An 18215-nucleotide genomic window follows, 5' to 3' on the forward strand; every position below is an offset into this window, starting at 1 on the left:
CTGGGAGGAAAGAGGAACTGTGCCCACCCTCAGCGACAGGACAGGTTTTGAAATGGTGGGAGACAGTCCTTTGGGGTGTAGACAAGACCAAAGCATAGACAAGGATCAAAGGGACTCCTTCTTGTGAGCTGTAATCCCAGCCAGTTGTTTTTGTGGCTGAAACTTTTTGCTAAATTTGGATCAGACACTGATACTTTTTAATTCTTATCCTTGTGGCTCCTGAACTAGGCACCAAGGTGCCCCGGGGCACCCAGGGGAACTCACCGGGACACTGTGGGATATAACTTTCAAGGGAAACAGTGACATCTGTCGGACACTGTGCAATCTTCTAGTTTGCCGTGGTTGATAGTTTCAACACCAGTTCCTACTACACTCCTTTTGATCGCACTATATCTTTGCAAAGCTTAGTGCTCAGTGGTTGCTGTGATAAAAAGCAGGTACTACACAACAATCAAAGTGAACAGGACATGAGGGTAATGGTGTCCACCTGAGTCAAGGCCTGAGTGGCTGTGAAGTGCCCACCAGCCACACATATCCTGTTAATAAATAGTTGTGGTTATTTCAGACCATAATAAATTGTATTACACTTCAATTCATGTGCATTATTTTTACAAACGGTTCCTAAGTTGTTAGATATAGATAAATACTAAGTTGTTTGAACCTAACTTAATAAATGGAACTGTTAGGTATTTCTTTTGGCTGAGAAGCGCCAGGAACCAAGAAAGTTTGGGAACTTTTGTGTTTTGCTCTTTTCGAAATGAAAACAGCTTAATTTTTTCAAGTTATTAAAGTGATATGTCCATTATAAAACAATTAGACAATAAAAATTTCGAGGAAGAGGGAGCTGGCCCAGTGGTGTAGTGGTTAAGTTCACGCTGTGCTTTGGTGGTCTGGGGTTCGCAGGTTCGGATCCCAGGCATGGACCTAGCACCATTCATCAAGCTATGCTGTGGTGGCATTCCACATAAAATAGAGGAAGATTGGCACAGATGTTAGTTCAGGGCCCATGTTCCTCACTCACTCACTTACACACACACACACACACCCCCCTGTCTATGCTTTAACGTTTTTTCTTTTTTGCCAGAGTATTTGTAAAAGTTCCCCTTGACAAATTCTAACCTTCTCTTGGCAGAACCGAGAGAAAAAACGTCTAGGTGTATGTGGCCGAAAGTCGACTTACCGCAAAGAACTCTAAAGGAATGGGGGCCGGCAATTTCTCTTTAAATCTCTCATTAAACTCCTTGCCACCCAACAGCAAACCAAAAACCATCAGCCCGACGCCTAGGGAACACACGTTGAGGTTTTTAACATTCTGCAACACAGCAACTGTACTCTGTAACACAGTGAACACCGGATGTTTACATCAAGAAACAGCCCGAGTGGACAGACACGCTCGTGCACCAGCTCACACCATCCCACGACTAGATGTTCGCAGATAGAAGTTCTCAGGTTGAAATCTCACTCCTTCTGGTTTTCACCAATTAGGAGTCATTTCTACCCAGTCACACAACTTCGTAATTGTAATTCTTACCCAACCTTCTTACATTCTAGTGTTCTTTGATACGCTAACATCTCAATGTGGGAGTATAAAATTCAGAAAAGTAACCCTTCTGCTGAGTCCTGAGCATTAGGACAGGCTTAGGGGCTGATATCAGCAAGATAATCCCAAAGTAGATAAATAGAAACGCTTTTGGGAGCTGAACGAGGAAGGAATCATTGTTAGTAGAAACCAGGTGGGCTTTGAAGGCAAGAGAATGCCGAAGCGTGGGATGAAGCCCAGGTGAGTCGAAGAAAGCCCCTTGGTTTTACGGCAGGCTGCAGTCTCAGCACCCCAAACACAGCCAGGACCCATGTGGACCCTGGGAAAGCAGGTGACCGCCGAGCCCAGGCCACACAGCTTTCCCGTCAATGCCTAGAGCACACTCAGTTGCTTGTCTGCCGTTTCCTTTGTGACAAGGCACTCAGAGAAATCTCAGAGGAAGCAGCATGTTACCAGCTATGATGGGAAACGAAGAATTTGGTTATTTAGGGAACGGTCCTACAGTTTGACTCCATTCTAATCAATCAGGGACTCAATTTAAATGTCACTTCCTCAAAGCGACTTTCCTAGACCCCCAAAGGTCTCCCGATGCAACCGTCATAGGGGCCCGTACCTTTTCTTCACAGCACTGAACACGATTTGTAATTAATTACCTATTTATGCAATGAATGGCTTACTGTCTTCCCATTGGACTGGGAGCTCCCAGGGCAAGGGCCCTGTCTGCTCGCTCACCAGCACAGGGTCTGGCACATAAGCACCTACAAAGGCTGTAGTCCTTTCTGTCCGAGAACAGCGTTAGCAACATCTCAGAAGTTTTGATATGTGGTCCTTCAACTGTCACTTGGTTCTAATTATTTCATAGTTTCCTCTTTATCCATGGATTATTTAGAAGGATTTTTTTTGTTTCTACATGATCAGTTATGACCATTATTCCCCATGTGCTTGCAAATAATTTCTACCTTCTCCAGGTTGGGTGCAAAGGACTATATTATTTTATTAAACTAGTTAATTGTGTTAGTTAAATCTTTTAGACTTTTTTTTTTTTTGCCTGCTTGAGTAAGCAGTTTTTGAAAGAGAAACGTTCTCCTACAATGCTTTTAAATTATTTGTTAGTTCCCAAAGAGAACATAATTTAGTCCTAAGAAAGAGCTGGCTCTTCAGCTAATTTTGGTGAAGGTGTAGTCACCAAATAAAGACCTAACAAGACAATTCCTTGGGAGGTAGGCAGTATCGCATATTAAGAAAATGAGAGTTGAAGGTTCAGTCTCCTTGCAGTGCTCTTCTCAGACAAGCCTCAGAATAACTGAATCCTTTCCCTTTTATTGAAATTCTTGGAAAAAAGATGAGCTTTGAAGGTAAAAGTGATACAAAAAAGGAGGAAAATAAAGAGGGAAAAGCAAGTAGCAGGAAGCGAGAAAGCTGCTTACTTACATACACCACGGAAAAGATGCCACTGTACCGCTTTGTTTTCACTCCAAACAAGTATTTCAACATGGAGGTGAAGACGTGCACGGCGGCCGCGGTGGTAAACCCACGGACCAGGGGCTCCGTGAGGTAGATGGCCACAAATCCAAACCTACAGACACCTAGGCAAAACTGTTTTTTTTTTTTAATGACGAAGAAACAAATAAATCACATGATAGATCAGGAAGTTAAACCAACAGAAGACACACAAAAGCTCTTTCTGGAGCACTTTCTAACTCTGCAAACTTGCGCCTGGAGCAGTTAAGCAGCTACGACTCACGCGCTGGTTACACAGAAAGCAGCGGAAGGTTTGCAGCGGCTTGGAGCCCCAGAGAGCACTGGCCACACTTGTCCTTTCCCTGTCCCGTGAGCCGGGAGCACCTTTAGTCATGTCACTTCCTGTTCCTTCCAAGCAGATAAGAGATGCCCTCAGCCCATTAATAACCCATCCTGCTTCAAACTCGTCTTGCGCTTGGGATTTCTAAATTTCCCAGCTGAGGCTTGTTAGATCCTAATAAACATCAATATAAGTAAGACCTGCGGTAGGACTGGTGATCCTGAGTGATTTGAACCCTGGGCTCTGGATCTCTGCCAGATGACCCTGCCCACCGTGCAGACCAGCCAAGAGTCCTCCATTGATACTCATTAAATGAACAAATAAGAGCCCACTTCCGCATCTGCGAGTCTCACCTGGATGATTCCTGAAAGTAAGGTCACAGACATGGCCACCTTCACTCTCAAGGCGTCTCTTGCTTCCGTGCCGTTCGTTGCATTTACTCCTCCCGGAATGACTATATCATCTGGAACCAATCGAACAGCCACAGCGCCAATCATCAGGCTAATAACAGCAAACGGACCTGAAATAATAAAGCATTAATAATTTCAGTGTATCTGATGTGGTTGTGGCCAGGACTCCAGGAGACACAGGTGAGACTGATAAATCATCCTTGAAATAAAACTGCACTATGTCCTTAAGCATTCTGCTCCTGCTTCATGTGTAAGGTGTGTGTGTGTGCAGACTGATCTCTCCAGAAACGACCATGGCCATATCTTCCATCCCACATACTCTTCCAGAACCCGGACATTTCCCCACTAAGAGGTAGCCTAATTCCTCCCTCCTTGAGTCTGGCTGGACCTGTGACATGCTAGCAACCAAAACAATGCAGCAGACTGACACTGCGAGACTTCTGAGGCCAGGTAACAAAAGCTGGTGCGGCTTCCACCTGAGAGTGTAATACTTGCTTGTGCTGGAGCCCTGAGCACAAGAGCACTTCATTTAGGATCACATGAGAGCGGGTGGGAGAGAAGCGGAGGGGGATGGAGAGAGAGAGAGAGACAGAGAGAGGTTAAGACTTCTGTAGCTTCTGCAGCTCAGCTCCCATCTCTCAACGACTTGAGAGACCCTGAGCCAGAACTGCCCCGATGAGCCCTTCCCAAATCCTGACACAGCAAACTGAGAGACAGTGAAATGACTTTGTTTGAAGCTGCTAAATTTGGGGGGTGTTACCCAGCAATGGACATCCAAAACATCGTGTGGGTGTTTGCTGGTGGCAGCTTTACGCAGTGCCAGCATACTATGAAATCCATACAGATCTGATCCTAAATAGAGTAAAAGGAAACCATTTACAAGTCAGGGTCTAAAATAGAACAAAAATGCAATTCATGCATACTAATTAGGAACTTGCAGTACCACTAATAAGATAAATTTTAAAAAAGCAGATGCAAATAAATTGTATTATGAACCGAAGTGCTTTTTTCACAGATTTCAATAGCTCTTTTTACATAAGAAAATCATCTTTTTTCATTATCCCAAGATTAGAAGAAAGGTAATTAGTTCTAGAATTCTTGGGGGGAGTGTACATTTTTAAAGCACCTAGTGGGTTTGCAGTAACACATGTTATTATTAAACAGATATTCTAACAACAATCATGCTATTTCTTTGGCACATTGCAAAACTGGGAAACCCAAAAAGAAAGGTACTAAAACATCAAGAATAACTTCTACCGATGGATATGTGTCTGGAGGTTCCCAAGAAACAATACATGATGACAGGGTAAAACGAAGAGTACAGGCCAAACACGGGAGGCACGGCTGCCAACATGGCGAAGGCCAAACCTGTGGGATTAAAAAACAAACAGAAATGGGGAGTTGTTAGAAAGCACAGGGTTATACGTATTTTTCTCTTAACTCTTTATCTCTGAGGAACACGTGAACACAATCTGAATTTAAGCAGCTGTGTCTTACCCTGCCCGCCCTTCCACCCCCATCCTACATGTAATCCTATATCTGTGCTCAGAGAGTCCAGGCTGAGACAGTTTTCCCTGTCATCCCCTCTTTGTGGAGGGTGGATTCTTTTCCACTTTATTCTCTCACAAATTAGATTAGGGTAGAAAGTCCTGACTGGCGCAGTTGTAATCTGGGGTTGAGGCCCAAATGCTGGCTGTTTCTCTAGTGAGGTCTTTTTGTGGGTTCTCTGGAGACCCCTTTTCAATAAGGAACTCCCACTCTGCCATTCCCTGGCCAATGTAATGCCCCCTCCCCCTGTCCCTTGGATTCCTCCCTTGGCTCCTTATCAGAAAATACAGCTATTCCAGGTTCTTTCTGCTGGCGTGTGCTCATCCTGTAGGCAGTGTTCTTGGGCAGATACCTTTCCTACGAGGCAAGCCTGGTTATCTTCCAGGGCGCTCAGGTGTCCAAGTAACAGGCGTGTAGCGTTATTTCTGAGTTTATTGTTTTCGATACAGCCTATTGACTCACGTCTGTTTTTTCAGTTTCCCCTCAGTTACATCACAGTTATGTGACTTCTTTTTTTCCTTTGTAGAAAGTTTTGGGATCTTCTATTCATCTCCGGTATTCTGATATTTTACTACGGTGTGCCTTGTTTAAGCTATTTTTCATTGATCCTGGGGGGGTACTTGGCGGTCTTGCTCTCAGTCTGAAAACTCATGTGTTTCAACTCTGGGAATATTCTTCGATAATCTCCTCCTGTCTGAACCACAAATCTAAAGTCATTCTTGACCATCCCTCTTCCTCACTATCCCTATATCCAACTCACAGCCCAGAAACCTTGAAGCAATTCTTGACGCGCCCTGCTTCCTCATTCTCCTCCAGGTCAACGGAATGCTGATTTTATGGATGCTTCTTTCCAACTTTTTCCATTTTTACAGCCACCACCCCAGTTCAGGATGGAAGAAGGCTAACGAGTCAAATAAAAATTTGTGGAACGGCATTTTGGTGGGACCCAGTGAGGCAGAATCCTGAGGATGTCTCTGAAGTGTTGGTGTACACGGGTTGACTATGGCCTCACCGAGGGCACTTCCTGCAGGGCTGTTGGCCCAACTTGACTGGACGTCAGGTTAGCTTGTTCCCCATTTCAGATGCCGAGCTCCTCCTCCTGGCCTCGCCTCTGCCTTTGAATCTGTCCCTTTCTCTATCCTTGGGGCGTTGGTGCCCAAAGCGCTGTGGAAAACTGTCCTAAATCTGGTTTAAGGCTTTTGTTTAATAGATTCAATAGATTTGGCAAATCAGTCAGAAGGAAATTAAAAGCTCAGCTAATTAATCATGAGGGAAAGTGATATTTTTTGACAAATTGATCCTTTGGTAGTTAATATCTGGGAAACTGGAGAAGGGAACAGATTTTTGGCCAGCTGACCTAGAGGCCGATCAAGCCATTATCACCTTTTGCCCCCAGTGAGCCAATGTCACCTCTAAGTGGTCTCCTCACATTCACTCTGGTGCCCCTCCCACCAACCAAATCCATTCCCCACACAGCAGTCTCACTGACCTCTTACAAAGGAAACCCAAGTCAAAAGCACGCTGAGCTCTTATTGCGCTCAGAAGGCAACCCAGAAGTGGCCAAGAAGGCTCTCTGGGGCTGCCCCTCGCTCCCTGTTATGCTGGCACACTGCCTTTCTGTTAATTCTTCAAACACCCAATGCTTTTCCTGCCAAGTGCCTTCACACGTGCTATTCCTTCTGCCTGAAATGCATTTCCTCTCTTTCTTTACCTGCTCCCCATTCCTCCTTTAGGTCTCAGCTCAAATCTCACTTCCTTAAAGAGGTTTTCGTGACTTACCTTCTTAAGTTAGGTCCCTCTATTATCATCTCACAGTACCCCTATTTTCCTTCACAGTGCTTAGCATCATTTGTAACTAAAACTTTATTTGTGCTCTTATTTGCTTCATGTCTTTCTCTGATTAGCCAGTTAGCTCCATGAGGACAAGAAGGGCCAGGCAGATGCTCAATAAACATGTGTGAATAGATGAACAAATTAACGAGTATTTTCTTCAATTCTCATATCACATGTAAAAAATCACACAAAGGCAGAGGAATTAGTATATCACGGTCCCTTGTAATTAGCATTATGAACTTATAAGTCAAGAATCTTAACAATGACAACCCCAACAACATGTTCATGGAGCGACTGATTAACCTAACAGGAAGTAAGGCAACGCCCAGCCAGTTCCTAAATGTACCAATCTACAAAGAATATCACCAAATTCTACAACTAATGTCTCTGGAGCTTTTTGAGGGTTAAAAGTTTCTGAAGAATCCTCTTAAGACAGGTCAATGTGACTAGAATGATATGATAAAAACCAGGCATTTGCAACCATGATGAAAACAAACAGAAAAAAGATCAAGCAATTGTTTGAGGGGGTGGTAGCAAAGGAAACAGAAAGAGAAATAAATATATTCTACCAACCCTGAGGAAGCTGCAGCACCCCGGTGCTTATGCCTGAGACCAAGTCGCCCAGCACATACTCCTTGAATTTGTATGCTGGCAACCACTTGGTGATGGGCAGGAACATATAGATGATATTTCGTATTTTCTTAGGAGTACATCTGGAAGGACAAAGCCGGAGATAAAATGAGGTACATTCCTGGAGAATTCACACCAGGGCGTCTTCCCTTCCTTATATCCTGGAGCAATAAGGGAAAATTCACAATTGGTACTGAGCATGACCCTTCCACACTGCAGAGATCAGAGACAAGAACTGCTTCTTGCAATGTTTTTTTTTTTTTAATGGGAAACATCTCAATTGGCTCCATAATAATGTTCTACAACTGACCAGGAAAAATAAGAAAAATGTAGCTTCAAATCAATCAAGATACCCCAGAAGCTATTATTTTAATAGATGAAATACTTAATGTACTTTCTGTGTTGACATAAAAGCGAATCTGGGGAATTATTTACTGATCGAGTTAATTTTTGAATGTGGAATCACTGACCAGCATCAGCCCATTCAGTTTTCCCCTTCCTTATAAAATGAAGGAAATTTATACAGACAGTATGAGCTTTACAACATGTGTTTAATGCTTTAGGGTCTTTGATTAGGCAAACTCAAAACACCATTTGTCACTGGAGCGTAGTAGCTGGGTCTATGTCTGGTTGTCTTGGTTAGGTGGAACACCATGCTGATAAAACCAAGGCCTTGCATTTAATCCCTATATGGTTCAATTAACTTTGATATATAGACTATGTTCTGAGCCTCAGCCAGCCCATTTGCCCATCTATGTAAATAATCAAAGACATCACTGAGTAAGAGTGTGGACAGATGAATTCCATCACCACCATGACAGCCTCAAGTCCTCATGGTGACGAGGAAGTAATTTACTCCATTCAAAAGATAATGCATTACTGTGGCATGTGTGGTACTTTAGATGGTGTCTTTAGTGGTTAAGAGTATCTGGTAATTAGATGAAGGAAGATATTGGAAGAAAAATGGGAGGCAACTGTGGCAAGAGCAATGGATTTGAGTGAAAACAAACGAGATTTGATATCAATCTCCTTGTTTAGAAAATTGAGATATTATTAACAGCTACGTTTACGTAACGCTTACCACATGCCTCACACCTTGCATATTTTAACAGGTTTTAACCCCCAGTAACTCTATGATGTAAGTACTATTATCATTCCAATTTTACAGAGCAGCAAACTCAAGGGCACAGTTGACAGGTGGTGGGGACGAGGATTGAAACTCGTCCCGTCTGACTCGAGCGTTTTTAACTTCTCCTGAGGATCATACTAGAGCATAGGGTCACTGTGAAGCGTAAATGAACCCGGACACACAGGGTGGGGTCTCAAGGGCTCAGGAGGCAGCAATTAGATGGTCTGCTTTGAAGTTGGGGCGCTATCAAGAGGCACACAGGTACTAACACTCCCAGGCCTGCACCATGCTGTGTGTGTGTCTCCAAAATGAAGAGCTGTAGGACACTGAGGTCCCTGACAGCTTAGGTGAGGCACTCAGATTCATGGTGTGGCCACATGCGGCAAAAGTCAAGGGGGGAAAACAGACAGGGTGGGTGGAACATTCCTGAGAGACAAAGGGAAGAGGCAGATAGTTTGAAGGTGGGCGGAGAATTGGAAAGTGGGTTATTTACGTAAACCCTCACACAGACATAAGGTATGGTAGGAATTTAATAAATATGGTGAAGTACATAATGAAGCCCGTGTTCAATCCAGTATCACTGACTGAACTTTACGGGCAGCCCTGCAAATCATGAGTGCTCACCACTTGTTTTGTGGCCATCTCACCAGCATTTCTTTATACATTTGACCTTGCATCTCTCATAACTGGATGACAGAATAAAGGAAACAGGTTAAAACGCAACATACATGAACGCCTGCTTCAGCTTGTCCCCAATGGAATCCGGAACCTTGTCCTTCTTGTGCAGTCTTTCCTGGAGGACGGGATGACTGAAGATAGGCCTGTCCACAGAGTACCTCTGGGTTGCTGCGAGGATTTCATTTTCTTCAGCATGATCCATAGTACTCTGAAATTGTTCATCCACAGCAGGAGACAAGCATTTCCTGAGTGTCACTAAAGGAGAAAATAAAAAACTCTATTTCAGATGCCCAAATCCTACTGATCAGTGTTCCTACGTGTCTCTTCCCTGTGGTATTCCAAGTTCTTCTGTGGACTTCTTCATCTTTGGACATCTCAGAGCACCTAACATGGTGCTCTGTACATGGTAGGCATTAAGAAATGAAATAAAAATCAATAAGACATTTGTGACTTCTCTCCTCCTGGGAGACAAGGTAGTGTGTATACTTTTAATAAACGTTCATATGTAATTCAGTGGCTAAATATTGTAGTCACTTGGTTCTAGGTCCACACTAGGGGAATAGTGAGTCAGGCTGACTCTGACCATTCACACGTCAAGGAAACAGAAAAAGGGGGAAGATTAGTCCTTAAACCGACCCCAAGTTTCTGGAAGGTACAATAGCCTCCTTTCCAATCCTGTGCTCACATCTGACTACTCCTTAAATTGTTCTGTGGTTCAGAGTTGACGCTTGTATGTCTCCACGAAGGAAGCTCCTGGTGACTCTTGTGAAAGGCTACAAGTTGAAAACATCAGTGCAATTTATAATATTATTTTACAGTTGATTATGTTGTCATGTGTAAGACGATTAGGATGGTTGATAATTTTTTTTTTGTCTACATAGTGAATACTACTTATATGAATAAAAGAAATGATTAAGGACTAAAAACCCAATGTTTGTGCACGTGGATGTGTACAATGATGTTCGCTGCAGCTTTATGATGGTGAAAAATTGGAAACAAATCCAAATGTCTACCTGTATGCAATAAAAAATAAATTTTTGTATAGTCATAAATTGAATGCTATGTAGTAGTAAAAAACGAATTAAATTTGTATGTGTCATCATCAACAAATCTCAAAAACTTAATTTTCAATACATATGCAAGGCACAGATGTATACTTCAAGGATGTAATTATTTAAACAAAGTTTAAAAACTTAGAAAGCAATAATATATGTTGTTTATGGACACACACATGGGGTAAAGGTGTAAAAACATGCATTACAATGATAAACACTGAGATCAGGATGGTGTCACCTCTGGAGAGAAGGAGGATGAGACTCAGAAGAGATACACTGGGAGCTTCAAATAACTGTATCTGCAATGTTTTAGTTTGTAAAAAAGAACTGGCACAAACAGAGCAAAATGTTAAGATCTGATCAAGGGGTGGGGTAAGTAAACCAGGGTTTGTTACATGATCCTTTGTAGTTGTCTGTATATTTGGACTGTATACCATATAGCAAAAAATTAAGTGCACAGCAACAACAGAAGCCAGTGGTTCCAACTGAAGGAAGCTAAGGGCAGAGGAGTCAGGGGTGCCTGTGTGGTGACCACTGGAGTGGGGGGGCGAGGGCAGGGATGACCCATGCTGGTCAATGTAATTCCCTCATGGTGAAAAGTTAGGTTTTCACCAAACTGAAATCACATTCAAACTGAAATCGCTCATGTGGTCAACCACAAAGCATCATGCAAAAAATAAATGCCTATGTCCCAGGAGGCTGAAAATTCAAGAGTCTAGAATAAAGGAATTCTAGCAAGAAATGCAACCAAGTACCAATAGGGATAATATGAAAAGATTAGGCTGGAGAAAGAGGATTTTGCAGCAGAGTCTGACAAATAGAGACTGGATGTCTTATTTTAGGCTTAGCAAGGCTGGCTGGCTTCTCGTCTCTCTATGGCCACCCTAGGAACTCAGCGTAATATCCAAGAATGGCTAGGCTGACGTATGTAAGTGGACTCTGACACACAGCAGCGTGACTCTGCCTTCCACCTGCCCCAGCTCCTCCAGCACGTTACACGACAGCCTTACAGAACCACTGGTAATTCAGGTAACCCGCTGGGCTGCGTCGAGCCCCCTGTGCCCATGCACAGACTCCTGCTCACCCTGAGAAGAAACATCATTTCGTTCCCCTCGCTCGCCTTCCATTTCCCCCACACCCTAATCCTCGCATCTTTCAATAGCTCGGTTCTGGCCTCTGCCCCTCTGAAGTTCCCCTCACCTCTAATGCCCCATGGAGTGGCTCTACACTCGTTACTCTGTAGAACTTTCTATTTTTGCCCACTGTGTTTTAATTTTCGGTTTCCCCTTTTAGACTGTAAATTCCTCGAGGCCATAACACACCGTGAACCCAGGACTGAGCTCTGTCCTCTCTCGTTGAAGGATGAATGAAATTTTCGGATTGGTGCACCAGGCTTCCCCCTGTTATCTCCTATTACAGAAGATTAAGTCTGCTGTAAACATCTCTATTCTTTTTTCTCCCTGGACACCTCCTCCTTGGTCTTCTTCCATCCCATTTCAGCAAAGTAATTTCTTCTTTCATATAGTCACTCAAAGAGAAAAGTACCAGGTAGGTCTGAGGGAGGGCTAATAAGAATCAGACTGTTTTTTTCCCTTTTGAAAAAACCCAGTTTTACCACTGGTTTTACTTTTCCCCACATGAATTCGCCCAGCTGCCAATGGGATGAATTATGACCGTTGTTTAAGGGTCTGCAGTGTGGTGATCAGACCTGGCCACTCAGCACAATGGCCCGGGGAAGGTTTGAAAGTACTGGTGTCAGGGCCTCATTCTGAGCCTCCTGCATTAGGATTTCCATGGGTGGGGCCTGGACAACCGACATTCTCTGTGTGGGAACGGGCGTGCAGCCCGGTAACCATGAGTGGTGGCCTTCTCTGAAGGTTTCAGAGCAGCAGAATAGGTTTAGGTTGAAGGGTAGCAGAGGAAACAAAATATTTCTAAAACATTAGACATCCTTATCCCTATTCTTCAAAGTCCTCCGGCTGTCCCCGACAGGAATTCCTCACGTACACCCAGGACTCCGAAGGCATTTGCCACCTCTTCATTTTTCCTCCTCGGAGAACCTCAAAATTTCTTCTACCTCACTAAGCAGAGCAAATATATGCATGTTTAAAAATTTCCCCAGGAGATTAAGATGATCAGCTGGGTAGGTATTTGACATATTTAAAAATACTGGCTTTCAACTCTGACTTAACCCGGGCTCTCCTCTGGTGCTTTTTAAAAACAGCAAGGCCTGGGCTATACGCCAGACCAGTTAGAGCTGAGCCTCCAGGAGGTGGGGCCCAGGCATTTTTTTTAAAAGCATCCTAAAGATGATTCTAATGAGCAGTTAGAGTTAAGAGCCACTGGTTTATAACCTAAGAGAGACAGAGAAATACATATTAAAAAGACATAAAAAGGGCCAGTCCGGTGATGCAGTGGTTAAGTTCGCACGTTCTGCTTCGGCGGCCCGGGGTTCACCGGTTCGGATCCCGGGTGTGGACATGGCACCTCTTGGCACGCCATGCTGTGGTAGGTGTCCCACATACAAAGTAGGGGAAGATGGGCACGATGTTAGCTCAGGGCCAGTCTTCCTCAGCAAAAAGAGGAGGACTGGTAGCAGATGTTAGCTCAGGGCTAATCTTCCTCAAAAAAAATAAAATGAAATAAAATAAATAAATCACAAAGAAATATCAGAAAACAAAAGCCCATTATACACTTTCAGGAAATTAATAATGAATCAATGATATGGTTATAGCCAGATGAGATTGCTTTTTTTAAAGTAAACTTTATAATAGAATATGTGATATGCTATAACACAATATCATATGGTTTAATACAATATGCTTACTGAAAAATACGTGAAATAAGATTTGAAGAGGAATTTGAAATCTAAGGGCATGATTTTGCCATCAAGATGCTTCTTTGCGTTTGCCATTTTCATTTAGGGCACTGGTTCTCAGCCCGGGCTGCACGATGGAATCGCCTGGGCAGCTTCAAATACCAGTGCAGCCTGACTCCACTGCCAGGGGATTTAACTGGTCTGGGAGGCCGGCAGGGACTGAGAGTTAAAAAGCCCTCCAGATGATTCTATTGTGTAGCCAAGGTTCAAAACCACTGACTTAGAGGATGGCAACACAAATTCCCACACCCACCCAGACAAAAAGAAAAAGACTGAATAGGGAATAAGTATAAACAAATCGTGTGCAATGCATTATACTACTGTCTTATACTACTTACGTGTATTTTTGAAATATTTAACAAAAACTACAAAAGAGAGAAATATCTAGCTTAGGTTTCTCAAGCAAAGTGTTTCTGTTCTTACATTCTCACGACAAAAGGGAGCTGTGTGAAGGCAGGCCGTGCAACGCCTACCACACTTCAAGAAAATGCAGTCTTAGTTGTTAGAAACATTTCATTGAGGGTTTAAACTAGGAGCAAGTCTCAAAGAATTTAGATCTCAAAACATCAGACGGACTTAGGAAACCATTAAGCTATGCACTGTCTGTAGGCTTCCCAAATAAAATAGAGGACATCCAGCTAAATTCGAATGTCAGATAAGCAACAAATAATTTTTTTTAGTACAACTATGTTCCAAATATTGTATGGGGCATAGTTATATTAAAATTTTATTCTTTATCTCAACTTTAACTGGGTATCTTACAGTGTTCTTTGCTAAATCTGCAACCATGACTCTCTGTAGGTTAGGAAAGAAAGAGAAAAGGGGGATCCTCAAATATTTTTGAGGTTTTAGGACCCAGACTATAATCTCTGTCCTCCCTGAGATACCTGTTTGGCAGTTCAGAGATGTCTTAACTGGAAAAGGAAAGGAGAGGATGTTATAATGAAAAGCTGTCCTTTTGGGGAACTTTTATGCTCATCAACAATGATTAATAATTAAAGCTGTGAAGGCTATCAATAGCCACCTTATCAGAAGAAGAGAGGCAAAGTACCCAAGGGGCCAACACAAGGAGATCCAATGACCAGACTCTTATCTGACAGATAACGAGCTTTCAGTGTGCTGATTGAAATTATAAATCCCCAAGCTGTAAAGCTACACAAACCCTCCCACAAGAAAAGTCACTTCTAAGATGGCCCAAAGGGACAAGTCTTCTGGCAGGTCCTCCAACAAAAATACCAATGACAGAAAAGCAAACAGACCTAAAAGTTCAAGTCCTGTGTTCCACAGCTATGGAAGAACGGATTTAAAAATATTTTAGGGGGCCAGCCTGGTGGCGCAGTGGTTAAGTTCACATGTTCTGCTTCGGTGGCCTGGGGTTCGCTGGTTCAGATCCCGGGTGTGGACATGGCACCGCTTGTCAAGCCATGCTGTGGTAGGTGTCCCACATATAAAGTAGAGGAAGATGGGCATGGATGTTAGCTCAGGGCCAGTCTTCCTCAGCAAAAAAGAAAGAGGAGGATTGGCAGCAGATGTTAGCTCAGGGCTAATCTTCCTCAAAAGAAAAAAAAAAAGGTTAGAAAATCAATAATCCAAAGAGATTTATGCACCCCTATGTTCACGTGTAAAAAGAATTAAAGTGAGGTTTCACTTCCATTCTGTGGCTGGCAGGCAACCACGGCGTCAGTTCCCTGTGTGTCTTTCCAGAGCTATTTCATACACAGGCAGATATGAATACACAGTCCTCTTCTCATGAATGGCAGCATGCCTTAACACCATTCCACATCTTGCCTTTTTCACTTAGCAATCCATTTTGGTGATCCTTCCATATCAGTACAAAATAGCATCCTCATTCTTTTGTTTTCTAAACAGCTGCATAGCATGCTGTGATATGGATGTTCCATAATTTGTCAAGACAATCCTAACAGTGCTGCAATGAGGATTAAGGTAAGAACTATAAATCACTTAGAACAAGGTCCTCAACAGATATTATTACCTTTTTAATCAGTCTCACACTTATTTCCTTTTAGATGCTCCATTTCTTGAGGCCTTGGGTCTCCAGTTATTCATTCATTCAGTACAAATGTACTGACTTTCTACTTCCATGTTTGGCTGTAACATGCAAGTTGGCTATGCTTAGAGATCAATAAGCTATGGCACACGCCCTCAGGAAAGTTGTCATCTAAGGTCTTTGCAGCAATCCACATCCTTTTAAGGATTTCTTACAGGTGGGTAGAGGCATGTGAAATGATAGAGCATATACGCGAACACAGGTGGTTTTGGGGGTGGGAGCAAGAGATTGTAGGCAACGAAATACCAACATTTAAGAAATGAGACCAAGGGCCTTTGATATATAAACCACATTACTTTTTTCCTTCTTATGATAAAAGTAATATATGAGCACTGTGGAAATTTGGAAATTTTTCATTTTTCTCCTGCATCAATGATACATTTTAAGGGTATATTATAAATGCATATATTTGTACATATATAATATATATTTACATGGCTGAGATACTGTCTTAATAGTTTTGCACAAATTTTTTTTTACTTAACATTATTTTATAAACATTTTGAGATGTCAATAAACTTCAGAAGTGTAATTTTTAATGGTTGCAAAATATTTTCCAATATATATGTAGCATGATTTAGTTAACCACCTTTCTTATTACTAGACACTTAGGCTACTTCCCAGTTTTTGCTATTATAAGTGGGATTTTCTTTTTTGATCTGTGTGAGTTTATGTGTGTGATGGTAAAAAAAAACCCTGCATATTTAAACAACATTAAAGCTCATTTTAAGTACTGGGTAACTTACAAAGCGAGCACATAAAAACTACGAATTGACTTACTATGAATGGTAGACACTTATATGAGCTTCTTATTTATACACAGTAATAGTTAAACATCATTATTGTAGTTAACATTTATGGAGACTGCGCAATTAAAGAACCACAGCTTCCGTGTAAGGTAAGAATTATCTACAATTTTCAGACGAAGTATGTGAGGCCCTGATGGAGTAACAGCAGCCGGGATTGGACCTGAGGTCTGCTCACTTCAGAAACCAACTCCTATGCTATGCTGCCTCCTTAACTGTGCATCAGATTAATCACGTCAAAATGTTTATTTAACTTTATCTAAATTACATTAATTATGGGCATGCATTCCCTGTCATCATGATTTGTTGCTTATGAAGCATGGCGGTCCCAACCAAATTAGAAGCAAAGCTAGAGGTCAAGGAAGGCTTCAGAGAGGATGCTGGACTTGAAGGAGCTCTCCAGTATTGGGTAGAAGGCAAAATGAGGGCATGTGATCCTGCCCAGAGAAGTGAACGGTAGCAATTAATAGGACACGTTCATAGACTACCAAAAACACTGGCAGAAATTGTGTTCTGGGTGGTTACAGGAAATGAAACTGGAGGGGTCAAAAAGGACCAGGTCTTATAGGACCATAAAAGCCAGGCTACAAGTTCCAATTGGAAGTCACAGGCTCTAGTCACTCGACTATATTCTCACCCTCCTTTGCCCTACACCGAACTACTGATCCAAACTGCCACGCGACACAAAAATTATTCCATTCCACTAAGAAATTGAATCTCTTCCAGCACTAATTTGCTGTGACTCCATAAGTTGATAAATTGCAAGATTTATTTTCCAACTAGGAGCACTTGAAAGATCATTAATACTTACAAGATATGCCTCCAGAATCTTCTTTGGGGTAAAAAAGCTCAGCAATTCAAATTGGTGCTTAAGTTTGAACGACACATTTTAATAAGAAAAAGTTTTCTACTTTAAGTGAAAGTGGAAGAATCTACTGGTTTACCAGTCATTTCTTTTTTAAAATAATAACTTTAGTCAAAGTAATGCAGATACGATAAAATTGCAAGTATAACGGGAGGGGTAATCAAGAAAAGTCATTTCCCACCCCTCTTCTCCCCGAATGCAGCTCTGGGCCCTGAAGTAACCATTTTCTTAAAATTACTTTTGATTTTAGTTCCTCTGGTGGGTTTATTTTTAACTCCAAATCAGCATTCTTCAAAGAGTGCCCTTAGTATTTTGGGTGGGACTTGTGTGGAACTGTTGCGCGCATTTAGCGTCTCTGTCCTTGACACTACGTGCTAGGAGCATTAATTTAAAAAAATTCAACGTGTATATTTTCGATTTCTATATCTCCTTTTGGAAATATGATTTTTTTCATAATGTGCATTTTTTCCTTTTGTTTCCTCTCCCTTTTTTCTTTAAAGATTGACCCTCAGCTAACATCTGTTGCCAGTCTTCTTTTTTTTTCTTCTTCTGCTCCCCAAAGCCCCCCGCTACTGAGTTGTGTATTTTTGGCTGTGGGTCCTTCTCGTTGTGGCATGTGGGACGCCACCTCAGCATGGCCTGATGGGCGGTGCCATGTCTGTGCCCAGGATCTGAACCAGTGAAACCCTGGGCCACCAAAGCGGAGTGCATGAACTTAACCACTGGCCACGGGGCCAGCCCCTGTTTTATGTTCTTTTTATCCCTTTAATAATCTTTAGCACACTGATGACTTCGTTCATATATTTCCATTATTTTAAGTTCTTGAGGATTTGACCCTTCTATTTGTCTTGTTTGCTGATACTCCCTCTGCAGGTTTTTGAAACTGTGAGCTCATTTTAATGGTGGGGGAGGGGAGTGGTTCCCTGTCTCCTTGGGCCTGAGCCATGTCTTCTTTCCAGGTTTGGATGGTACGA

The 18215-nt window shown here is 42.4% G+C and overlaps 1 protein-coding gene across 3 annotated transcripts in view; it reads right to left on the bottom strand.

Moving 5' to 3' along the window:
- SLC26A5 (solute carrier family 26 member 5) overlaps nt 1-18215 on the bottom strand; it is a 48868-nt gene that overhangs the window by 21356 nt on the left and 9297 nt on the right. For 2 of the 3 annotated variants that reach the window (XM_005609048.4, XM_070265357.1), the window contains exons 3-8: nt 9620-9824; nt 7706-7845; nt 5009-5119; nt 3695-3861; nt 2972-3136; nt 1181-1333 (exon numbers count right to left, since the gene is read on the bottom strand). In XM_005609048.4, the coding sequence (XP_005609105.2) occupies nt 1181-1333; nt 2972-3136; nt 3695-3861; nt 5009-5119; nt 7706-7845; nt 9620-9771 (888 nt within the window). In that variant the 5' untranslated portion in view covers nt 9772-9824. The remainder of the gene's footprint in view (nt 1-1180; nt 1334-2971; nt 3137-3694; nt 3862-5008; nt 5120-7705; nt 7846-9619; nt 9825-18215) is intronic. The other variant, XM_070265356.1, reaches the window with a different exon arrangement.

This window comes from Equus caballus, chromosome 4 (genome assembly GCF_041296265.1).
Source record: "Equus caballus isolate H_3958 breed thoroughbred chromosome 4, TB-T2T, whole genome shotgun sequence".
Lineage (NCBI taxonomy): Eukaryota > Metazoa > Chordata > Mammalia > Perissodactyla > Equidae > Equus > Equus caballus.